The 26,509-nt window shown below is 40.6% G+C and overlaps 1 protein-coding gene across 18 annotated transcripts in view; it reads right to left on the reverse strand.

Moving 5' to 3' along the window:
• LOC118973262 (transmembrane protein 108-like) overlaps positions 1-26,509 on the reverse strand; it is a 362,127-nt gene that overhangs the window by 50,246 nt on the left and 285,372 nt on the right. For 6 of the 18 annotated variants that reach the window (XM_073232369.1, XM_073232368.1, XM_073232365.1 and 3 more), the window contains one exon: positions 2,201-2,295. The exons of the other annotated variants lie outside the window; for them this stretch is intronic. In XM_073232369.1, coding sequence (XP_073088470.1) covers positions 2,201-2,273 — 73 coding nt within the window. In that variant the 5' untranslated portion in view covers positions 2,274-2,295. The remainder of the gene's footprint in view (positions 1-2,200; positions 2,296-26,509) is intronic. 18 annotated transcript variants of the gene reach the window in all.

The raw sequence follows: 26,509 nt of genomic DNA on the forward strand, positions 1-26,509 counted from the left end.
CTACCTTAATTCATAGTACATGTCTATTTTTTTTATTAATTCATTTTCAGCATCCTCCAGTGGAACTTAAGTACCACCAAGGTATTTTTGTTTTGCTTACTAGTGTATCTCTAACATCTAGAATAATTCCTAGAAACAGCAGGTACTTGATAAATTTAAAAAAAAGAATGGATGACAGATTGAATGAATGAAGATGTAGATGTTTGTGCCTTGCTGATGCTGAGTTTTTTTTAGGCCCTGAGGAGGGCCTAATATTCATCAAAGTCTCTTAAAGAGAAGCACAAAGACCATTAGATTATGTTCTTTTTGGATAGTGATGGAAGTTGGTAATGGGTTGTGACAGAGCAAAACTTGAGCTTTTTGGGCTTGAAAAGACCAGTGTGCATGTTCTGGAAGCTGCGTGTTCCTGAAAGGGACTCTGGGGACCCAAGGGAGTATTCTGAGGTACACTGTATCAACTATCACCCCCTGCCCCTGGAGCATCCCCTTACCCCATGGCTACAGATGGTATTTTGCCCACTTGGCTAATTAAATCAGATACTTAAGCTAAACTTAGAGAATGTTTAGGTAAGAGAGAGAGTGTGTGTGTGTATACACACACGTACACATGTGCATGAACAAATTCTCTTCCAACCAATATGTAATTCAATAAAAACTGCAAGGATGTGCAGTAGAGCCTTAAGATGGCAGTCCCTCAAGTGTGACTATGTCAGCAGGACACCCACACACACTTGAGAATGAACAAAATAGCTAGGGAGAGAGAAGATTAAATGAAGGTGTTTTAGTGATAAAGATCTCAAGAATCAGAAAAGATGGGAAATATTTAAGATTTTGTCAACTTCCTATAGATAACAGGCAGCTTAGATAGTGATCCTAAGAAAAGAGTTATTGAATTCAGACTCTTACAGGAACAGTTAAAAGTAGTGAAGAAGTTTATATTAACTAAAGGCAGTGGTCTGATTCTTAAATGATGGAGAGCTTGTCAGCGAAACTCAGAGAATATCAGTATCTGGTATGAGCACATGTAGCACCCACAAACTCCGTAGTGGCATTAGTTTTAAGATGTTTGTAATCTTTTGAAATTGTATAAATCTAGCATTCGTGAATGTAAGTAGTATGAAATTGGGGCCTGAAGATTCTAGAAAAATGGAACTAACAAAGAAGCTTGTAACCCTAATGTGATTTACATGGATGCAAGTAAAAGGGTTCACTTATTTCCTGAGATTGCCTATAAAACTTTATATGTGGCCACATAATTTTTTTCTAGGAAAGGGTATAGAGCAGGGTTGGCAGATATTTTCTGTAAAGATTGAAATAGTAGTATTTTGGACTTCGTGGGCCAGATGGTCTCTGCTGCAAACCATTTGTCCCTGCCCATATAGTGTGAAAGTGGCCATAGATAATACGTAAAATAATAGGTGTTCTTGTCTTCCAGTACTTTAACTACAGTCATGGAAGATAGGCTAAATTTGGCCCACAAGCCACAGTTTGCTGCCCATGTACTGCCCATGGTACAGCAGTGCTATCTGCAAGAACTCTGCAATAATGAAAATGTTCTGTATCTCTGCTGTCCTCTATGGTAGCCCCATGGGGCTACTGGCTACCATAGTGGACAGTACAGATCAGGAACTTTCATCACAGAATTCGAGGCACTGCAAAAAAGCCAAAGACTCCCATAGAAGATAACCTCACCCTGCAAGGAAAGGTGCTGAGCTGCCGAGGGCCTGCCATCATGGCATATGTACTCACTGATACCTTGCCTCAGATGGGGTCTTGATGGACTGATGTCAGGGACCGAGGAGGTAGTCAGATTCTACAACAAATTCTCAGGGATCCAGTACTTGGAGCGCTACAGTATTTCTTATTTCTCTCTCTCAATTTATCCGACTGAAATAGCTTGCAAAAGTGACACTAATGGTCATCCACTTTCCTAATAGTTTCTTGGCTGTGCAGTGTGACTACTCAGCTTAAAGGACAGGAAGAAGACTGAATTTAGCTGATTGATAATGGATAAAATTGAAGGACCTCAGGTGTGTACAGATTTTCTCCCCCTAGTCCCTCCACTGCTGCTTCTACTTTCAGAAAGTGTTGAAATATACTGGAACCTACCTTTAAATTTCAGTGAGGGGCTAGAAGCATTTTGCAATAGGCGGATTACTGCAGCATCAAAAGGGTCTTGCTCTAACACTATATGATTTACCTGCCTCTAGAATGTCCAAGTTGACATGGAGATCCCTGGTCTCTGCTTCACCGTTGATGTCTCCTGTCCACATATTCCAAACCTTCCAGTTTTCCCTGTTAGGTGATTAGGATAACCATCCTTTAGAGCAGGTAACAGATTGTCAATTCACATTTGATACCTGCATTCCATAAAGTTCTCTCTTGTCAATTTTTTTAAAATTTAAATTTTTAATTTTATTTTGGTATCATTAATGTACAATTACTTAAACAACATTATGGCAGGCTAAGGAAGACATGGGAATTTGTGAACAAAGAGTGATTAACTAAAGGATGGAGCAGACTAAAGGACAGACTAAAGGATAGACCCCTACTTTTGACTATTTTTTTAAAATTTTGGTTTCATTAATCTACAATTACATGAGGACCATTATGTTTACTAGACTCCCCCCTTCACCAAGTCCCCCTCACCACCCTGTTACAGTCACTGTCCATCAGCATAGTAAGATGCTGTAGAATCACTACTTGTCTTCTCTGTGTTGCACAGCCCTCCCCATGCCTCCCCCCACACTGTACATGCTAATCATAATGCCCCTTTCTCCCCCCCATCCCTCCCTTCCCACCCAACCACCCCAGTCCCTTTCCCTTTGGTAACTGTTAGTCCATTCTTGGGTTCTGTGAGTCTGCTGCTGTTTTGCTCCTTCAGTATTTGCTTTCTTATTATGCTCCACATATGAGTGAAATCATTTGATACTTGTCTTTCTTCGCATGGCTTATTTCACTGAGCATAATACCCTCTAGCTCCATCCATGTTGTTGCAAATGGTAGGATTTGTTTTCTTTTTATGGCTGAATAATATTCCATTGTGTATATGTACCACATCTTCTTTATCCATTCATCTACCGATGGACACTTAGGTTGCTTTCATTTCTTGGCTGCTGTAAATAGTGCTGCAATAAACATAGTGGTGCATATGGCTTTTCAAACTGGGCTGCTGCATTCTTAGGGTAAATTCCTAGAAGTGGAATTCCTGGGTCAAATGGTATTTCTATTTTTAGTTTTTTGAGGAACCTCCATACTGCTTTCCACAATGGTTGAACTAATTTACATTCCCACCAGCAGGAGGGTTCCGCTTTCTCTACAACCTCGCCAACATTTGTTGTTTGCCTTTTGGATGGTGGCGATCCTTACTGGTGTGACGTGATAACTCATTGTAGTTTTAATTTGCATTTTTCTGATGACTAGTGATGTGGAGCATCTTTTCATGTGTTTGTTGGCCATCTGAATTTCTTCTCTGGAGAAGTGTCTGTTCAGCTACTCTGCCCATTTTTTAATTGGCCTATTTGCTTTTTGTTTGTTGAGGTACATGAGCTCTTTATATATTTTGGATGTCAACCCTTTATTGGATCTGTCATTTATGAATATATACTCCCATACTGTAGGATACCTTTTTGTTCTATTGGTGGTGTCCTTTGCTGTACAGAAGCTTTTCAGCTTGATATAGTCCCACTTGTTCATTTTTGCTTTTGTTTCTCTTGCCCAGGGAGCTATGTTCATGAAGAAGTCCTTCACGTTTATGTCCAAGAGACTTTTGCCTATGATTTTTCTAAGAGTTTTATGGTTTCATGACTTAAAATCAGGTTTTTGATCCATTTCAAATTTACTCTTGTGTATGGGGTTAGACAATGATCCAGTTTCATTCCCTTACATGTAGCTGTCCTGTTTTGCCAACACCAGGTGTTGAAGCGGCTGTCATTTCCCCATTGTATGTCCATGGCTCCTTTATTGTATATTAATTGACCATATGTGTTTGGGTTAATATCTGGAATCTCTATTCTGTTCCACTGGTCTGTGGGTCTGTTCTTATGCCAGTACCAAATTGTCTTAATTACTGTGGCTTTGTAGTAGAGCTTGAAGTTGGGAAGTGAGATGCTCCCTGCTTTATTCTTCCTTCTCAGGATTGCTTTGGCTATTCGGGGTCTTTTGTGGTTCCATATGAATTTTAGAACTATTTGTTCCAGTTTGTTGAAGAATGCTGTTGGTATTTTGATAGGTATTGCATTGAATCTGTAGATTGCTTTAGGCAGGATGGCCATTTTGACAATATTAATTCTTCCCATCCATGAGCATGGGATGTGTGGATGTCTTTCCATTTATTGGTTTCTTCTTTAATTTCTCTCATGAGTGTCTTGTAGTTTTCAGAGTATAAGTCTTTCACTTCCTTGGTTATGTTTATTCCTAGGTATTTTATTCTTTTTGATGCAATTGTGAATGGAATTGTTTTCCTGATTTCTCTTTCTGCTCTTCATCGTTAGTGTATAGGAATGCATCAGATTTCTGTGTATTAACTTTGTATCCTGCAACTTTGCTGAATTCAGATATTAAATTTAGTAGTTTTGGAGTGGATTCTTCAGGGTTTTTATGTACAATATCATGTCATCTGCAAACAGGGACAGTTTGACTTCTTCATTGCCAATCTGGATGCCTTTTATTTCTTTGTGTTGCCTGATTGCTGTGGCTCGGACCTCCAGTACTATGTTGAATAAAAGTGGGGAGAGTGGGCATCCTTGTCTTGTTCCCGATCTTTGGTGAAAAGCTTTCAGCTTCTTGCTGTTGAGTATAATGTTGGGTGTGGGTTTGTCATATATGGCCTTTATTATGTTGAGGTACTTGCCCTCTATACCCATTTTGTTGAGAGTTTCTATCATGAATGAATTTTGTTGTCGAATGCTTTTTCAGCATCTATGGAGATAATCATATGATTTTTGTCTTTCTTTTTGTTGATGTAGTGGATGATGTTGCTGGATTTTCAAATGCTGTACCATCCTTGCATCTGTGGGATGAATCCCACTTGATGATGGATGATCTTTCTGATGTATTTTTGAATTCAGTTTGCTAATATTTTGTTGAGTATTTTTGCATTAATGTTCATTAGGGTTATTGGTCTATTATTTTCTTTTTTGTGATGTCTTTGCCTGGTTTTGGTATTAGAGTGATGTTGGTCTCATAGAATGAGTTTGGGAGTATATGCCCTCCTAATCTATTTTTTGGAAAACTTCAAGGAGGATGGGTATTAGGTCTTCATTAAATGTTTGATAAAACTCATCAGTGAAACTATCTGGTCAAGGGGTTTTGTTCTTTGGTAGTTTTTTGATTACCAATTCAATTTCTTTGCTGGTAATTGGTCTATTCAGATTTTCTGTTTCTTCCTGTGTCAGTCTTAAAAGGTTCTATTTTTCTAGAAAGTTGTCCATTTCTTCTAGGTTTCCCAGTTTGTTACCAAATCATTTTTCATAGTATTCTCTCATAATTCTTTGTATTTCTGTGTTGTATACAGTGATTTTTCCTTTCCCATTTCTGATTCTGTTTATGTGTGTAGACTCCCTTTTTTTCTTGATAAGTCTGGCTAGGGGTTTATCTATCTTATTTATTTTCTCAAAGGACCAGCTCCTGCTTTCATTGACTCTTTCTATTGTTTTATTCTTCCCAATTTTATTTATTTCTGCTTTAATCTTTATTATGTCCCTCCGTCTACTGATTTTGGGCCTCATTTGTTCTTCCTTTTCTAGTTTCATTAATTGTGAGTTTAGACTGTTCATTTTGGATTGTTCTTCTTTCCTGAGTAGGCCTGTATTGCAATATATTTCCCTCTTAGCATGGCCTTCACTGTGTCCCACAGATATTGCAGTGTTGAATTATTGTCATTTGTCTCCATGTATTGCTTTATCTCTGTTTTTATTTGGTCATTGATCCATTGATTATTTAGGGGCATGTTATTAAGCCTCCATATGTTTGTGGGCTTTTTCATTTTCTTTGTATAATTAATTTCTAGTTCCATACCTGTGTGATCTGAGAAGCTGGTTGGTACAATTTCCATCTTTTGAATTTACTGAGGTTCTTTTTGTGGCCTAGTATATGATCTATTCTTGAAAATGTTCCATGTGCACTTGAGAAGAATGTGTATCCTGTTGCTTTTGGATGGAGTGTTCTGTAGATGTCTGTTAGGTCCACCTGTTCGAATACATTGTTCAGTGCCTCTGTCTCTTTACTTATTTTCTGTCTGGTTGATCTGTCCTTTGGAGTGAGTGGTGTGTTGAAGTCTCCTAAAATGAATGTATTGCATTGAAGTTCCCCCTTTAATTCTGTTAGTACTTGTTTCATGTAGGTAGGTAATCCTATGTTGGGTGCATAGGAATTTATAATAGTTATATCCTCTTGTTGGACTGACCCCTTTATCATTATGTAATGTCCTTCTTTGTCTCTTGTTACTGTCTTTGTTTTGAAGTCTATTTTGTCTGATAAGTACTGCAACTCCTGCTTTTTTCTTCCTATTAGTTGCATGAAATATCTTTTTTCCATCCCTTTACTTTCAGTCTGTGTATGTCTTTGGGTTTGAGGTGAGTCTCTTGTAGGCAGCATATAGACGGGTCTTGTTTTTTAATCCATTCAGTGACTCTGTGTCTTTTGATTGGTGCATTCAGACCATTTACATTTAGGGTGATTATCGATAGGTATGTACTTATTGCCACTGTAGGCTTTAGATTAGTGGTTACCAAAGGTTCAAGAGTAATTCCCTTACTATCTAACAGTCTGATTTAACTCATGTCATGTGCTATTACAAACACAACCTAAAAGTTCTTTCATTTTTTCCCTCCTTTTTCTTCCTCCTCCATTCTTTGTATGTTATGAATCATATTCTGTACTCTTTGTCTTTCCCTTGGGTGACATTTATCTAGCCTTAAGCATACTTCCATCTATAGGAGTCCCTCAAAAATGCACTGCTGATGTGGTTTGTGGGAGGTAAATTCTCTCAGCTTTTGCTTATCTGAAAATTGTTTAATCCCTCCTTCAAATTTAAAATGATAACCTTGCCAGTTAGAGTATTCTTGGTTTGAGGCCCTTCTGCTTCATTGCATTAAATATATCATGCCACTCCCTTCTGGCCTGTAAGGTTTCTGCTGAGAAGTCTGATGATAGCCTGATGGGTTTTCCTTTGTATGTGATATTTTTTCTCTCTCTAGCTGCTTTTAAAAGTCTGTCTTTATCCTTGATCTTTGCCATTTTAATTATTATACATCTTGATGTTGTCTTCCTTGGATCGCTTGTGTTGGGAGATCTGTACACCTCCATGGCTTGAGAGACTATCTCCTTCCCGAGATTGGGGAAGTTTTGAGCGATTACCTCCTCAATGACACTTTCTATCCCCTTTTCTCTGTCTTCTTCTTCTGGTACCCTATAATGTAAATATTGTTCTGTTTGGATTGGTCACACAGTTGTCTCACTAGTCTTTCATTCTTAGAGATCCTTTTTTCTCTCTGTGCCTTAGCTTCTTTGTATTCCTCTTCTCTAATTTCTATTCCATTTACAATCTCTTCTACTACATCTAATCTGCTTTTAAATCCCTCCTTTTTATGTTTCATTTCATATATGGAATTTCTTAATGATTGAATCTCCATCTTAAATCCATTCCTTAGTTCTTGAATATTTTTCTGTACCTCCATAAGCATGTTTATGATTTTTATTTTGAATTCTCTTTCAGGAAGATTGGTGAGTTCAGTTTTATTTGGCCCTTTTTCTGGGGTTTGTCAGATTTTGGTCTGAACCATGTTCTTTTGATGTTTCATATTTCTATGTGGTGCCCTCTAGTGCCCAGAAGCTCCAGTCTCTGGAGCTGCTCAGCCCCTAGAGTAGGGCTGATGGTCATAGGGGAGCAGCGCTTGTGCCTGGGGGGAGGAAAGAGCTCTTTCCTGCTTCCTGGCTTCAGTGCCTGTCTCCAGTGTCAGAGCCAGTGGGCTGAGTACACAGGTGTAAGCCTCTGTGCTTGGCATCTCCTGCTTTTGTAGGCAAGGCCTCCCTCTGGCTGGCCTGACATCAGTGCAGTGATGGCCGGTTTGCGAGCTGGTACAGGCAAGCCAGAAGGAAGGCGCAGCAGTATTGCTGTGTATCACAGTGGGGACCTCTGAGCTGAGTAGCCAGCCAGGGGGATTGAGCGCCTGTAGCTCCTTAAAGTTCTCAACCTGCTGGGCAGATCACATCCAGAAAACCTTGTCCAGCTCTCCCATCTCCCACGCAGCAAGCTCTGTGGCAATTCCCTCCCCCCCCTTTAGCAGTGCTCTCACTGCTAATAAGCCTCTCAGACCACCTGCCTTTCCTCTGACACAGAGTGGCCGGGTGTGGATCCCCTCCTCCACAAACAGCAGGAATCTCAGTCTCTTAAGCGCTCCGCCTGTCCCAGCTCCTCATCCTCCAGAGCACCACACAATATAGGTTTCTGCTCGCAAAGCAGATCTCCAGGGCCAGGTGTCCAGCAGTCCTGGGCTTCCACCCACTCCCTGCTCTGTTTCTCTTCCTCCCAGCAGTGAGCTGGGGTAGGGGAAGGGTCCTGCCAATCAAGGCTTTTGTATGTTACCCTGTGTCATGAAGTCTGGTCTGTTCATGAGGTCTGTATGCAGTCTGGTGCAGCCTTCCCTCCTGTTGCTGTTTTAGGGTTAGTTGTATTAACTATATTTTCATACTCTATGTGGTTTTGGGAGGAGTTCTCTGTCTTACCTCTCACACTGCCATCATGAATCTCCTATCCTCTCTCGTCAAGTTTTGTCATGGCTACAGTAAGAGTCATACATTTTTCCAGATATTCAGCATCCACCTTCAACAGAATTACTTCCAGTAGGCTCTCTAGCCTAGGTTGACTCTGCATTTTCCTAAACTCTCTAGGAGATGAGATGATTCATTGGAGAAACCATTTTCTTCTCTCACACAATACCCTTCCCACTACAAGGAGTGGCTATTCCAGCAGCAAACTGGATACCTCAGTCCCCTCTAAGGATCCTGACTCATTCAGGCAGGTCATGATTCAAAGCCCCCTGCCAGGAAACTGAATTAAAAGTTTCAGTCTGTATTTTTGACACAAACTGACTTCTGGTCTGGTCTCTTTAGTTCTTGAGACTTCCCCATCCTCCAGCACTAGAATTCTGGCAAATAATAAGATTGCTTTCTCAGATTCTTGAGTTAATTAGGTTTGTCCCAGGGAAGTTTGTATATCATGGAACACAGGGGACCACGCTTCTGGCGAAAACAGAAGAAAAAGAAATGATAATATGGGTCCTTGGGGGGCCATGTGGATATGCAGCTTGCAGTCTATAACTGGCATTGATATAGTAGCTAAGGGCAGATTCCATATGCCTTATGCTCCCAGAGGGTTCTGACAGACAAAGAAAGGCAATATTTTGGCTGTTCCAATCCATACTGCAGTCTGCACTGGATGTTCTCTTGTTGGTTTTAGGAAATAGACTCATTTGTCTAATTTCTCTGCCTCTATTAGGATGTCCCACCAGAGAAGTGTTCGTTAGGATGGTAAACTGCTCCATGAAAAAATCAGCAATGGAAGAGACTTACTAAGTCTTGATCAAATCCATAACCAGGGTTTCTTTATTCCAGTATTAAAAAAAAGTTACCAATGAGTCCTTCGATAAAAGTGGGCATACCCCAAATAAAGCAACTGCCCACACTAAATGTCTTTTCCTTGTAGTAAAACGTCTTAGTTACTTGAAGCCTGATTTCTTTTAGATCTACTGTGATTTCTTCCCTATCTAAGGGCTGAGGGACACGTACACAACTGTTTCTTTGACCTTCTTATTAGAAATATAAACTATATAAAAGAAGGCAGAATGGTATTATGAATCTTACATGTGCCAACAATTATCAACTCCTGTATGGTTCTGTTATATTTAACCCCCATCGGCTTCCCTCCCTTCCTACATTGCTTTGAGGGAAATTCCAGACATTATATAATTACAACTATTTTCTAGGGATCCCTCTTATCCCCTTTTCCTATACCCTATGTAATTCCCATCTCAAAAGTTTCCTTTGAAGTGAACCCCAAATATCATACTTTTTAGGGATGCTTTGCTTCTCCCAGCCTGACATGTTCTCTGATACAATTATTTGCTCACTAGTTTTAATAGACTTGAACACATTAAAAAAACAGGTGTGACCTGGTCAGCATAGAAAGCATGAGTTAGAACCCAGAAAGCTAAGAAAACAAGTCCCAATCTCTAGAAAAGACTGAGTGTAATAGGAAGACATAGTATTTTATTTTAGCAAAAGCAACAGACAGAGCAAACATAACCACCATCAGTAACAACTGCTAAGAAAAGGGAAAAAGAAAAAGAAAAACACAGATGTTCTCCGTCTGGTCAGACACTGCCCTGTAGAACCACAGCTCAGTGCCCAAGATGGTCCCCTGTGCATGCTGAAAAGGGACTTTTCTCAGAAAACTAACTGTAACCCACATACTAAATAAAAACACATTTTCTCCGTGTCTCTCTGCCTCCCTCTCTCAGACACACACTTGAATGTTGTTCCCCCTGCTTAACTGTTCCTGATGGAGACTGTAGATTTAGAAAAGAGCTTCCTCCCCACTCGATGCCCCCCCAACCCACACAGTCTCCTGGCGAGGCCGCTGTGCAGAGCAGTCACATGCACAGCATGGCCATTGCACCACAGGCCTCCACATGGGAAGTGAAGCTGGAGAAGAGAAAGCATCTACCTAGAGGCAACTTACTTATTTTTAAAGAGTTGTCTTCATGAAGGGAACTGTGTGTACCCAGCACATTTCAGGGTAAAGGTAAACAGCCAGAGATATTTAGGGCATTTTTAATGCTCCTTTTTCTCCTTCACATTATGAGAGTTTCTTTTCAAAAGCAAAACTGTCGATTGCTAAGGATGAAAAGATAGGGAAACATTCCTCAGAGAATCTGTATTGCATCTGCCCCAGCGTCAAGTTCGTGGATAGATGGAATCTTAGTGTAACCCTTCTCCAAGTGGACAGGATGTATAACCCTTCCGCCAGAGCACCCTGACCACAGCCTAGGGGCACATTTAGTTAGCTGTGAAGCATTCATTCCAGGATGGAACTGAGGTGATGCTGCCTGCGAGAACAGTCTCAGGTGAAGGCTGAGCAGAGGGCCCTGGGCCTCACCCCGTGTACCTGCAAGCTGTCATAAGAATTATTTGAACTTTTTCTTTGCCTTGGTAGAAACCAATAAATAAAAATGAGGCTAACCAAGCAAAGGACAGAGTAAGTAAAATCTCTCCCAGAAGATGTTCCTGTGTGATTAGCAAAGCTGCTCAGAGTTGAATGTGCTGTGGGAAGGAGCAACGGGAAATTGGCTGGGCTTTTGCCACCTCCAGGATTTTCCTCCTCCTTTCTACTGGAGCTTTTCTGCCAGGCTCCAAGATCCTACCTGCAGAGACAAGACCCAGCAAAGCTCTGCCAGTGACAGCCAGGCTGTCATAGGCATCAATGAACTCATGCTGCCATGTGTCACCTGCTTAGAGAGCAGTATTTATCATTCTTAGCAAAGAGTCCCAACATCATTTCTCAGATTTCTCTGATTTTAGTGACACAGATCTGGAAAATGTTCCAAGGCATTAGAAATAAATAGTTGGAGGTGTTAACTAGACTTGTTAATTACCTTAGAGTTCTTTTCAACATCCCCTATGTACTTGGGTCAGGGGTCACGGCATGATCTTACACTCGAGCACAAATGAGGAATCCTGTTAGGTACCTGTCACTGCCTGCAACTGTTCCTTCTGACCGCATAATGTTAGGTTCTGAGATTCAAAATGATCAAGAGAAGAAGAAAAGCACACATCTAACTTCAGTTCTGAATGTGGAACCCCCCTGGATAGCAAGCACTTCTAGATACCAATTTGAGACACTGGTATGAGATCAGACACAGGTGAAAGGAACTAAACACAAAGTCCCCAAAGATGAAAACTAAGTCTAAAAGGGTGATATTGGGAAAGAAGTAAAGGAGTTTTCAACATGTGGTATTGGGACAACCTGTGAGGCACTAGGAAAAAGTTAAATTTATCTGCACAGTCACCCTCTGCACTTGCTATGCCCGCCTCTCGCTCACCTCCCTTCTTGCTTCCCCAAACCTTGCTGCTCTTCTGTTCAAAAATTAATGGCTTTTCTCTTGCCTTGCACGTCCTGACAGACTTCACAATAATTTTGTCTCCACCCCAAATGCATCTATAGCAATGGGTCCCGCCCCTGCTTTTTCCTTTCAGGAGGGTGGGATGCTCCCTGCCCCTGCCCCCCACTCGCCTGCACTCTGCAGACTTGAGCTTCTGAGGTGAAGGAGCAGGGGCAGAGATGTAAATGCTTCCCTAACCATACTGACCTGGACACCCCTCTGGAGAGGCGGCCCTTCTTCAAACACTTCCAAGGAAACACCAGCCATTGGGCCTTTCTGCCTATAGAGACGTTTGCCAGGAGGATCCTTATCCCTACTTAAGATTCACCCAGCATCAGTAAGAAGCTGGATGTGCACAGCTGACTGTGACCTGGGGGAAGTCAGTTCTAACCTGCAACCAGGCCCAGAGTGGCCACCTTATGCAGAGAGCGTGTTTGGATAACTGCAATTTTCAACCTTCTGTCTTCATAATAGCCTTGGTACCATGATGCCCAGGTTAGGGACCTGAGTCAATCAAGAAATTTTCACATGATCTAAAGATGTGTCTTGCTTCAGAGAAGGCCCAGTGCTCTGACAGTATCTATTAGAGTTATTTTTCCTCTTTGCTCTTGGCACTAGTCTGAGACATGCTTTAGAAAAACACATTCCTTTCATTGGGTGACTGTCATTTTTCTTCTGAGCAGGGACACTGACAGCCTGTTCACCACCTTTGCACAAAGTAGACAAAGACACCCTTCCTTTGGGTGAACAGTTCTACCCTGAGGTGCACAGCTTGAGAAGTCCAGCAGGTGCCCCCCCCCCACAGGGAAAACCCTGTGCAACTGTGTCTGGTGACCCCATTTCTGAGGCACCCACACTCCAGAGAAACTTACTGATAAACTCATTCACCAATCATCAAGAGACCACCTGGGGATGGTGGGGAAAACAGCACTTCCTGAGACCCAAGCAGGAGCTGGGCACGTGAGTGTTTCCTTTCCTCGTATCTCCTCAGTGGGCGCTGTTCCACAGATAGAAGGTTAAAACATTTGCCAAAGGCTCCACAGTTAGTAAGCAAAAGAGACAGAATTTGAACCAGGATTCTGACCCCAAGGCATGCTCTTTCCCCTTCACTATGGAGGGAACACAAAGCAGCAGAAGGTTCCCTCTCTCAGGAAGTACATGCCAATGGGAAAGAGATGATCTAGAAAAATGTCACTTGCTCCCTCTAGAGTGACTACGGTGTCTCTTGTTCCTTGATTCACAGCTGCGTCTTGGCTGACCAGTGCATCTGAGACCCCAGTTTTCTGGGAGGGATCTCCAAGGTTTATACTCTTCCCTGATGTTTATGCTGCTCTTTTTGATCACCACAGCTCATCAAGACTCAGCTAGATGAAGGGCTTTGCTCAAGGTCTTGTAGCTACTAAAAGGTAGGGCCAGACATCCAATGAACAGCATTCTGATTTCAAAGACCACCTTCTTTTCATTATATTACATGGTCTCCTAGGTTCCTTGGGTAAGATGGTCTGTGGGGCTGGTTGAATGAAAGCCACAGACCTGGGACAGGAGAGTCTGCCATGGGCGGGAGCCCAGTGTCTAGGCTAGCTCTGTAAACCAAGGCTGCAACAGGCAGGGCGTGCATGCTTTGATCATTAGACTTGGGGACAGTCTAATGGAGAAGACCCTCAAGAGAGGGCCACGTGGTCAGTGCAATCAGTTCCACATTCACCATGGCAGGGGTGTTTGATTTGGTTTTACTTCTTATTTTAGGAAATTTTATGCATATGTGCACAAATGGAGAGAATAGTGTAAGAAGCCCCATAACACAGGTATAATGGTGATTAACATGGCCAATCTTGTTTATTTATACACTCCCTCCAAAGCATTATTCTAAAGTTAATTCCAGATATCACATCATTTCCTCTGGGAATATATAAGTATATACATTTAAGATGACTCTCTTAAAAAATAGCCATGATATTATTATTATTACATCTAAAAAAATAATTCTTTAATATTATCAAATATCTTGTTCAAGTTTCTGAATGCAGCTCATACGTTGATTTTAAATAGTTTGTTTCAATCAAGATTCAAATAAGGTCCAAATATTGAAATTGGCTCTTTAAAGTCACTTTTAATAGGTTACTTCATGTGATCTCTCTTTTTTTGCAATTCATTTGCCTTAGAAACCAGGTAATTTGTCCCTGTATAGTGTCTCATTTCTGGATTTTGTTGAGTGCATCTATACCTGGGAAAGATATTTAGGCTAAAGAATGAGCTTACAAGAACATGGCCAAGTAGTGGAAAGATTGCAGATTTTGGAATTGGAGGGAGCTGGGTTTATATCCCCAAAATGCGACTGACTGTATGAATTTGAGCAAATTACTTAATTTTTATTTTCAAATTTCCTAATCTATAAAATGGGCTTGAAAAATGCCAGGGCCTAGCAGGTGGTGAATTCTAAGAAAAACCACTGAAGAGGCAATAATAAAAGTTTGTAATTTTCTCAGATGTAAACCAGTTATCCCTGCTTTAATCTCCCTCCCACAAAAGGGAGTGGAAAGCACCAGTGTGGCGACTTCCCAGGAACATTCACCCCAAAGCAGAAGCCTCTCTCTGGGCAATCTGTGGCTTTTTTACTGGCACAAAAGAACACTATGTGGTAATCATTTTCTGAGTTAGAAATCCAATCTGTTTCTTAATTTCCCTGTGTCATACATCAAAGCACTGTCATTGACCAGAGCTGTAAGAGCTTGTTTGTGACAAAGATCACACGGTCTAACTGCTCCATTTGATAGACGGGGACATGGTGATCCAGAGAGCAAGAAGCCCTGCGGGTGCCTCTTGCTCCAGAAACCATTTCTATTCTGAAATTAGGGCCTCTGGCTGCATCCCTTTCCAGAGTGGAAGCACCATCCTTTAACCCTTTCTGGCTGTAAAGTTCATTATGGCATGCATCCCTATCTAACATACCATATATTTTGTTTATTTATTCCTGTTTATTAGTTTTTGCCCACTAGAATGTCAGCTCCAAAAGGGCAGGGACTTGATCTGTTTTGTTTGCTGCTGTCCCCAACTCCAAGAATGGTGTCTAGCACATGGAATGCACTCAGCTCATATGCTACATTAAGCCATGTTTAAACAAGCCTTTTCAGTTGTTATTTGGGGCATCCACACCAAATAACATCTTTAACCAAGATGACACTGAAGGTTACAAGCAATTACTATTTGCTAATGCTCTTCAGATTTCTATTCTGCTTATTTTCAAAATTTGGTTTGCTGTTTATGTTCCTGCCTATAATTTATGTTCTGTTTCCAGTCTGTTATTCACCAAGCCATCTGGGCAATCTGTAAATCCATTACCCACAATTTGGAGAATCTCATTTCTTATAAGAATCGTATTATTGGTATCTGCTGAGACCTTCAAGATTTGGCGGCTTTCCTTTTTCTCCTTTTGCAATAATTTATGTCACTTTCTTAGCAATGGTAATAAAAGCTCAGCATTTTTACTGAGAGCCTGTCAAACACCTTATGTTCAGGGAATGGTATGGTACACATTTTTCAAAGCCAGCACAGTAACATGGTCACAGCAATGCATGTGTTCCTTGGGGGTATGGATTCCTTTCAATTTCCCTATCATCAGGTTAGGTGGACAATAACAGGGCTCTGAAAACAGATAATGTTGGTCAATCCAGAAGAACTTGGAATACTTCCAATCATTCACAATAACATAGCTGTCGTTCACATTTGAATACATGTTCATTCTCACAAACTCAAAGGGGTTTACAACTGTCCCACCCGAGCCACACTGGCATTTACAATGGCACCCTTCTCCCACCTGTGAAGCTGAAGACCCCGCTCCCAAGCATGGAGCTTTCTCCCACCCACACTGAGTTTTGGAGACCTTAGCTCCCGGGGCTCTTTTAGTTTGGTACCCAGCTTTTCCTGCTCTGTCTATGCCAACTTGCTTGGACAGTCTTCGGCTTTTGATTTGGTATCCCCCCAAGACCCTGTTTTTCGGCTCACCCTTTGGTCTTCCATATCATAAACTGAGAGGCAAGTATGCCTACCTCTCGTTTGACTCAGATCCCTGGGGACCTTGCCAGCTGTTTGGGGAAGAGGAGGAATCTGATCCTTTGGCTTATTCTCAAAACATTCCGAAGCACCCAGAAAATAAAGGATTCAGCCACATGTCTGTATCTGCAAAGAAAAGATGTTCACACATGTTTTTATACTCCCCTTCTCCTTATGATAGCGAGGTCCACTGTTCCTAAGGTTCAGAACTCTCTCACCAGGATGGGAAAAACCTTAGTGGCCACACGGCTCCCTAATGGCAATGCCAGAGAGGCAAGCTTTGCATCGTGCACCTTTACAACTCGCTGGTGCCAGAGGGATACTGACGATCTTTTAAAGAGATTTAAAAAATATGTTTTCCTCAATTTCTATTGCAAAACACATTTTTATAAATATGGAGGGTCCTGTAGAAATAAGAACTAAATTATACACCCACAATATCACCACCCAAAAGGCATCACTCAGCCAAATTTTGGTACGTTTCTTCTGAATTTTTTTTTTTTTAGAGTGTAAAGAATAGATTTCTTTTTTGGTTTCCAAATTCTTTTCTCCTTTCCCCTCATACGTGTGCTTCCTTTCGCTCTTCCTGTTTTGCATGATTAATGCAATGCCTAGTGACACAGGGACTCCAGACCAACTGATTCCGGGAAAGGACGTCTGTCCTCTTTTTGTTGTGTGTTGTTTAAGGAGAGGCTATAGGACTTTCCGTTGTCCCTGAACCTTGGTAATGGTGTTACCAATGGCTTTGAGAATGGTGTTAGCTGAAGCTGCAGAATAAGTGTGCATGCTTTTTCTCCGTTTGTAGCTGGATAACACCCGTGTTCACTCGGTGATGTATTTGGTTTTTTTCTTTTAATGTTAATGTGTAATATAAAAACAAAAGTGATCTTGTAAACAAGTACTATGGTATCCTGTGAAAAAGTTAAGCCAAATTTAATTTTCATTCCTTGAAGATCTAAACTTACAAAATCCATCTCACAGGCACTTCCACGGTCCTCCTTCTCAGTGAGACCTCACTATGCACAGCGGCTTGGTGGAACCCGCACACCAGCGAGATTTCCTGCCGGGGGAGCGGGGGTCCTGGGAGGAGCAGGGCCCTGGGGGTAGTGTGGTTCTTACCCCCACCTTGGCTGGCTCCTCACTGAATCTGCATCTCTCAGCTACCGTGGATCTAATCTCTGCTGGGCTTGGGGGCTGGGTGAGGGGTGAGAAAAAGTTCCCAAAATTTCCTATGGGAATATAGCCTGGTTTAGGCCTTGTTCTATATGCTTCCAGGTGGGCTTCACAAGGCTTCCTAGGCTTCACACCATTTAATGTGATAAAATGCTCAAAAGACTGATGTAAGAGTTAGAATATAAGAAACAACTACCCAAAATATAAGAAACAACAAATGCTGGAGAGGATGCAGAGAAAAGGGAACCTTCCTACACTGTTGGTGGGAATGTAAATTGGTGCAACTGCTGTGGAAAGCAGTGTGGAGGTTCCTCAAAAAGCTAAAAACAGAAATACCATTTGACCCAGTAATTCCACACCTAGGGATGTACCCGAAGGAAACAAAATCCCTGACTCAAAAAGATATATGCACCCCTCTATTTATGGCCACACTGTTTGCAATAACCAAGATATGGGAGCAACCTAAATGCCCATCAACAGGTGACTGGATAAAGAAGAAGTGATACATATACACAATGGAATATTATTCATCCATAAAAACAAAACACATCCTACCATTTGCAACAACATGGATGGAGCTAGAGGGTATTATGCTCGGTGAAATAAGCCAGGCAGAGAAAGACAAGTACCAAATGATTTCACTCATTTGTGGAGTATAACAACAAAGCAAAACAGAAGGAAGAGAACAGCAGCAGACTCATAGACACTGAGAAGGGACTAGTGGTTACGAAAGGGGAGGGGTTGGGGTGGGTGCAGGGGGGAAAAGGGTGAGGGGGATAAAGGGGCACAATAATTCACAATCATGGGGACTGTTGAACCACTATGATGTACATTTGAAACCAACATAAGATTATACTTTAATAATAATAATAAAAAGACTGGAGGGATAAGGGACCCTTCCTAGGGATCTAATGCAGGATCCAAAAGCTTGCAGTGGCTTCTCTGTCTTAGGTCCCCTATCACTTCCTACAGGCTTTTATCTCTTCATTAAAATAGGACATGTATCTACATCTTCACTTTCTTCAGTAGATATTAGGATGATGACAATATTTATATTAAGCTTTTCCTTGCAACCAAGTATTGTTCTAATCACTTAATATTATCTGCTTTAGTTCCCACAGCCACCTTTGAACAGGGAACCACTATTATCTCCATTTACAGATGAGGAAACTAAGACACAGCAAGGTGAAACAACCTTGTCAAAGATTATACAATCAGGAGATGGCAATGCCAGGATTTAAACCAAGACATTTTGGCTATATTGCCTCAAAGGAGATATTTCCAAGAGTACTTTGAAAGGGCAGAGGGCTATGCAAATCCAGCTTGTTATTATTTTCTCTCAGAGAGATCAATAATAATGAACCTTGGGGATTAGGCAATGTCACTTCTAAGGACTGAGCCATGAGCCATTCCAAATCCTAAACTGAGGCTACCTGTCCTTGTCCCATACACTTTTGCAAAGTCTAATCTATCCACTAATCACCAGGATACAGGCCATGCTACAAAGCACCAGTAGATCCCCACCAGTTGTTGACCTTCGTGGGGTGATGTGGAGACATGGCTTTAGCATGCACGTGACAGCTCTCTGGTGACCTTGGCTGTAACATATAATGGGAGAATGGTTACATCTTCAGACCCAAAAGTGACTTTGAGAATGAAGGTTCTCCATGAAGACCAGCTGTACAACCATTTCTTCCCAAAGCATACGTGTTCCTAGGCGAAGTATCAGTCTGAGAGTTAGAAATGGGTCTAGAAATAACATTCCATCATTGATATCACAACTAATAATCTGAAAGTGCTTTTGAAGGCAACTGATCCTATTTGGTTGTGCCTTCAATTAGCATCTACATAATTTAATAACAAAGCTGTCAACCTTTCCTTTTAACTAGATGCTGAGACACTGATGAGAGGTGGCACGCTCTGTGGATTTGTTATCATCCTTTTTATTTTTGCCAGCTATTAAAAATATGTTTTCTCAAGTATTACTCTTTCCAATGAAGTCTGAGCTATTTCTTTTCTTTTGAGCTGTTCGTTTATCTTGACTTGATGGAATAGAAAAAAAAAAAGCCTTACAAATTCCTACAGGAACACAGCTCTATCCATTTATTCATGAACAAGCATGGCAGGGATCAAATCAGGGAAGTCTTTGACTGGAGATATTAATAGAACAGCGGAAAGCAGTTAAGCCTGTATTAGATTACAGTGGATAAGAAAACTCATCCAACTGGTAGCAGCTTTCTCTAATTCTATTCATCCATGCATTAGGGGAAAGCTTTAAATACACATTACAAAGGTCTTCAGGCTCTAATGCCATTATCAGTGCTCTCTTCAAAGGAGGCAGCAATTACTGGTGGTTTTGCAAGTAGAGGAACAGTTCTACTCCCTGCCAGGGACACTGAGAAAACTTAAAATGCTGGTCCAAAAGGAAAGTCAGAGGACTAAATAAGGGGAAAATGGTAGTTACACAGTGGAGAAACTGGACACAACTTTGACTGGGTGATGGAAATCAACATCACTGAAGGACAGACAGACATTGGACGTGAAGTGCCTGCAGATGTGTTACCCTGAGAGGGACACGCCATCCCTTAAGTGACATTCTGACTTGGAAGGTGAATAGACTCAAGAGGAGATATCGAAGAAAAAGAAAAGGCTATTTGTCTTTTTTTTTTTAGTTTAAATAACTCTTTAATCAAATCCTGTTACCTTATCTTACTTTATTAAGGTATCATTGATATACAATCTTATGATGGCTTCACATACACAAAACAGTGGTTCAACATTCACCCCTATTATCAAGACCTCCCCCCCTCCATTGCAGTCACTGTCTATCAACGTAGTATGATGTTATACTCATTAATTGTATTCTTTGTGCTGTACTACTGTCCCAGTGACCTATGTTGTGATTACAAATTATTGTGCCCCTTTATCCCCTTCACCCTTTCTCATGCACTCGCTTCAACCGTTCCCCTTTTGTAACCACTAGTCTCTTCTCAGTGTCTATGAGTCTATTGCTCTTTTGTTCCTTCTATTTTGCTTTGTTTTTATACTCCACAAATGAGTGAAATCATATGGTACCTGTCTTTCTCTGCCTGGCTTATTTCACTGAACATAATACCCTCTAGCTCCATCTAAGTTGTTGCAAATGGTAGTATTTGTTTTCTTTTTATGGATGAATAATATTCCATTGTGTATATGTACCACTGCTTCTTTATTCAGTCTCCTGTTGATGGGCACTTAGGTTGCACCCATATCTTGGTTATTGCAAACAGTGTGGCCATAAACAGAGGGTTGCATGTATCTTTTTGAGTCAGGGATTTTGTTTCCTTCGGGTAAATTCCTAGGTGTGGAATTACTGGGTCAAATGGTATTTCTATTTTTAGTTTTTTGAGGAACCTCCATATTGCTTTCCACAGAGGTTGCACCAATTTACATCCCCACCAGCAGTGTAGGAGGATTCCCCTTTCTCTGCATCCTCTCCAGCATTTGTTGTTTCTTATCTTTTGAATAGTGGCCATCCTAACTGGTGTGAGGTGATATCTCATTATGGTTTTAATTTGCATTTCCCTGATGATTAGTGATGTGGAGCATCTTTTCATGTGCTTCTAGGCCATCTATATTTCTTTGGAGAAGTATCTGCTCAGGTCCTCTGTCCATTTTTTACTCAGGTTATTTGTTTTTTGGGTGTTGTGGTGTATGAGCTCTTTATATATTTTAGATGTTAACCCCTTATCAGACAAATCATTGACAAATATATCCTTCCATACTGTAGGATACCTTTTTGTTTTGTTGATGGTGTCCTTTGCTGTGCAGAAGCTTTTTAGTTTGATGTAGTCCCACTTGCCATTTTTTATTTTGTTTCCCTTGCCTGAAGAGATGTGTTCAGGGAAAAGTTGCTCATGTTTATATTCAAGAGATTTTTGCTTATGTTTTCTTCTATGAGTTTTATGGTTTCATGACTTACATTCAGGTCTTTGATCCATTTAAAGTTTACTTTTGAGAATGAAGTTAGACAATAATCCAGTTTCATTCTCTTGTATGTAGCTGTCCAGTTTTCCCAACACTAGTTATTGAAGAGGCTGTCTTTTCCCACTGTATATTCATGGCTCCTTTATTGTATATTAATTGACCATATATCTGTGGGTTTATATCTGGGCTCTCTATTCTGTTCCATTGATCTATTGGGTCTGTTCTTGTGCCAGTACCAAATTGTTTTGATTACTCTGACTTTGTAGTAGAGCTTGAAGTCAGGGAGCATAATCCCCCCTACTTTGTCCTTCTTTTTGAGCATTGCTTTGGCTATTTAGGGTTGAAAAGACCATTTATCTTAAAATGTACTTTGAAATAACTTTTAAATTACTTTCAAAACTATAAATATATGTATTTTCTGAAATATCCTGATGTTTTCTGAAAATGCATTTTCAAAACTGTCAATGCTATAAAAAGCAAAAAAAGGCCGAGGAAGTGTTTCAGATTAAAGAGACATGACAACTAAATGAGTTATATGATTCTAGATTGAATCTTTTTCAGGAAGAAATCATGCTGAGAAGTGTATACAGTTGGTGAAATGGAAATATGGATAACTGATCATCAGATGAAGGCACTATTACAATGTTAATCATAATATGATGAAAATTGTAGCTCTACTGTGGTTATGTAAGAGAATGTCATTTTTAGGAAATGTACACTGATGTATTGAGTAAAAGGCATAACATCTGCAATTTATTTTCAAACAGTTTAGAAGCAATTACATATATACAGAGAGAGTGATAAAGCAAATGGGTAAAATGTTAACATTCAAGGGATTATGAATAGTGGTTACATGTATGTTCTTTATACTATTCTTATAACTTTTCTATAAGCATGAAACTATTTACAAATAAAAAGCTGTTTTAAAAAGTCAATTATGTTGAGATGTCAACCCTCCCCAAACTGACCTATAAATTTGGTGCAATTCCTAACAAAATCCTAGTAGGCTTTTTAGTAGGAATTGACAAGTTGATCCTAAAAGTTATATGGAAATGCAAAGGACCTAGAATAGCCAAAAGAATTCTGAAAAAGAATGTTGGCACTCTTACACTACCTGATTTCCAAACCTATTATAAAGCCACAGTAACTAAGACAATGTGGTATTAGCACAAGCTTAGGCATACAGATCAATGGAACAGATTGAGAGAGCAGAAATAAATCCCCATATAGTCGATTGATTTTTGATAAAAAATATCAGGACAATTCAATGGGGAAGGGGAAAGAATATTTTCAACAAATGATGCTGGGACCACTGAATAGCCACAGGTAAAATAATGAAATTAGATCTTTAATCTCACTACACACAAAAATTAGCTCAACATGACATGCAAGCCTAAATGTAAGAGCTAAACTATAATATTTCTAGAAGAAAACCTAGGAAAAAATCTTTGTGACTTTGGGTGGGGTGGACAGCTCTCAAAAATGACACCAAATGTATAATTTAACCCATCAAAATAAAAAACTTTTATACTTCAAAAGATACTATTAAGAAAATCAAAATATAAGTGATGGAGAAAAATATAAATATAAGCCATAGTAGAAAATATTTGTACAATATAGATTTGATAAAAACTTGTATTTGCAATATATAAAAAACACTTATAACTCAACAGTAAGGAAACAATCCAATTTAAACATGGGCAAAAGTATTGAACAGACATTTCACCAAAGAAGACATTTCATTTATTATATGGCAAATAAGTATATGAAAAGATGCCCAATATTATTAGTCATTGGGGAAATACAAATTAAAACCACAATTAATATCACTTCATATCCACTAGAATGGCTATACCAGAAAAAGGCAATACAAGCATTGGTGATGATGTGGAATATTCATACACTGCTAGTGGGAATGCTAAATGATAGAGCCATTTTAGAAAACAAGTCGGCAGTTTTAAAGAGTGAAACACAAAAGGAACCATAAAACCCTTTAATTTCACTCCTAGGAATCTACCCAAGAGAAATGAAAACATGTCCACACAAAGACATGTACATAATGTTCATAGCAGCATTATTATTAGCCAAAAACTGGACACAATCTCAACTGTCTTCATCTGGTGAATAGGAAAACAAAATGTGTATATCATACAACGGAATACTATTCAGCAATTAAAAGGAATGAAATATTGATACATGCTTGTTCATTGATTTTATGTGTCAACTTTACTGGATTAAGGGAGGCCCAGATAACTGGTAAAACAGTATTTCTGGGGGTGTCAGTGAGGGTGCCTCTAGAAGAGATTAGCTTTTAAATCAGTAGACTGAGTAAAGATCAACCTTACTGATTTGGCATGGTCATCATCCAATCTTTTCAGGACCTTAATAGAACAAAAAGGCAGAGGAAGTACAAATTCGCTGTCTGAAGGACCTGGGACATCCATCTTCTCCTGCCCTCAGCCACTGGCACTCCTGGTTCTCAGGCCTTTGGGCTTGGACTTGGACTTACACCACTGGCTCCCCCTGATTCTTAGACCTTCAGATTTTGATTGGAACTGCACCAGCAGCTTTCCTAGGCCTCCAGCTTGCAAATGGCAGATCGTGGGACTTCTCAGCTTCCATAATCAGGGGAGCCAAACCCTCATACTAAATCTCTTTCTATATATCTGTATATACTTAATTGATTTTGGTTTTCTGGAGAATCCTAATAAAATGCTGCAACATGAATGAACCTCAAAAACATTATGCACAGTGAAGAAGTCAGATACAAAAGACTACATATATTGTACAATTTCATTTATACGAATGTCTAGAAAAGATAAATTTATAGAGAAAGATCAGTGGTTGCCTAGAGAAAGATCAGAGGTAAAATTGAGGTATTGCAAATGGGCTTGAGGAAACTTTTTGGGGGTGATAGAAATATTTGATAATTGTACCAGGTGATGGTTGCACAACTCTACACATTTATGAAAATCACAGGACTATAAACCTACAATGGGTGAATTTTATGATATGTAATTTATACTTTGGTAAAGCTGTTAAAAAATCAGTATAGCCAAGTTCAGAAGGAAAACATAATACATAAGCCTTTCACTCTGTCAGACCATTCTTGTATGATCACAGTCAAACCAGGCTGTCAACCATTATTTTGCAATGAGATGACAACAGTCCTTGTATAGCACAGGCAGGATAGATATAGAATTGAGGCAGGCAGCATGTACCAGGCACATTATGATGGTTCCTTTTCTTACTTTATTCTATTTAATCATTCAGGACAGCCAATGAAGTTGATAATTATTCCCATTTTGCAGGTTTGGGCTCAGAAGTTGTTAGGATGGCACAGTCATGTTGGTATGGCTTGATGAAGCTGCATCTCTTATCATGAAACTTATTGTAAGTAATAGTAACCACATGTTTATGTCGGCTTAGGTAGCAAGGCATGGGAAAAGTAAAGCCTGGAGTCAGGAATAGTTACAAAGTTAGAAACTATATTAACAGAAAGAGAGTGAAGTTCTTGGGGTCACCCACCACGGCAGAGCAGGGAGCCAGGTTGCCTCCTCCACGGCGGCTGGGCAGATGCACGCACAGAGCATGGCCTGAATTGGGCCCAAGTTATGCGAATTCAAGACACCAAAGAACAAGAAAGAGTGGAGAATATGAAACTTAGAACATGGTTTTCTCTAACGGGTGTGTATTTGTGCTGGGATTTGAATATTAGGAACGTGGAGCCAAATGCAGTGAAAATGATGGTTCGTCAGTACACGGCTGCAGAGACTGTGGGACTGAAAACGACTGTACTAGACGCTTTTCTGTTACTTGTCTTTTCTCCTAATCCCATCTGAATCATCACTTTATCTCCTACACATGCATTGTTAAGAATCCCCCTAAGTAACTATTAACAAGTGAGCCAGCCGGCGCTTGTAAACCATTTTACAAACACAAAAGGATCTGCAAATGTTTATTCTCATTACTGAAACTAATCAACAACGGCATAATATAGTGTTTGCAGATAATGCTTTCTTAGCAAGGCTCTCTGTGCGACCTAGGAAATGATACAGTTCGTGCCTGAACCCTGGTTAAAGCTGTCAGGTGCACTGAGGAAAACGCATTTTCCCTTCCCTATGCTGAGACAACCAGAATGCCCAGGAAGGAGCCCTGCCTGCTGGGAGATATCCTTTCAAGCCCAGTCTTTGGACCACGTGCTTCTACTGCATAAAATGCTTCCAGGCTCTTTGGTTCCTAAGCACAAATCTTGAAAGAAGAACGGCGTTTTCTGAGGCACCTGCTTGGCATTAGAACTGAATGTTGTCTTGCTCACCATGTATGTGGGCATCAGGAGGTCTTTCTAATGTTGCTTTTTAAGGTTCCCTACATGCTCTGGGACCAGCCCTTATAACACAGATGGCCCTCACATCACATGAGAGTAGGCCCTTGATTGTGTGTGCTTATTGGGGTCTGTATTAACTTTATTTTCCATATTCTTATGCTCTGGCATGTAGGGCCTTGCAGACCTCCCTGGGCTGGTTAATTCTTGGAGATAGTAAGCTTGCTGTGAGCCTGCCTCTGATATGCAGACCAATCCAATTTGGGTCCATACCCCTCACTCATTTCTTTTTATCCAGCCTTTGTAGTACAGAACACTATTCCTCTGTCCTAATCACCTAGGGCCATGTACTGAGTAACTAGGAACCAGCCCTACAGGCCAGAGCCCACTAAAGTTATTTAAACCAGCCAATCCTAAACCTGTCTACCCGGCTAACTCTGACTCACCCATTCTTTCCCATGTAAACTACAATCGAAACTCCTGCCCTTGCTTCCCCGTGCTCCCTCTGCCTCCTGACAGACCCTGGTGCTTCCCTGTGCGCCCCTGCATGGCACGCTGTACCTCCTGTTTCTAGGGATCTGTGAGTATAAACTTCTTCCTTCACGCCAGTCACTTCCGTGTCTTTGTGTCTTAACCATACCTGATGAAAACAAATCCCAGGTATGTCTTAAAACAGAGTCCCTTACACAATTGTATCCACAGTCAGCTAAGGGGGTAGGGCTGGTAAATATGCCCTTCTGAACACATCTCCAATTTCCTTCTTTGCCCGGGACTCTGTTGCTCCAGGACTGGCTGGATGCTGCCAGGCAGCATCACCAGGTGGGCAGCATCACCA

The sequence above is a fragment of the Manis javanica genome, chromosome 3 (assembly GCF_040802235.1).
Source record: "Manis javanica isolate MJ-LG chromosome 3, MJ_LKY, whole genome shotgun sequence".
In the NCBI taxonomy this organism is placed as follows: domain Eukaryota; kingdom Metazoa; phylum Chordata; class Mammalia; order Pholidota; family Manidae; genus Manis; species Manis javanica.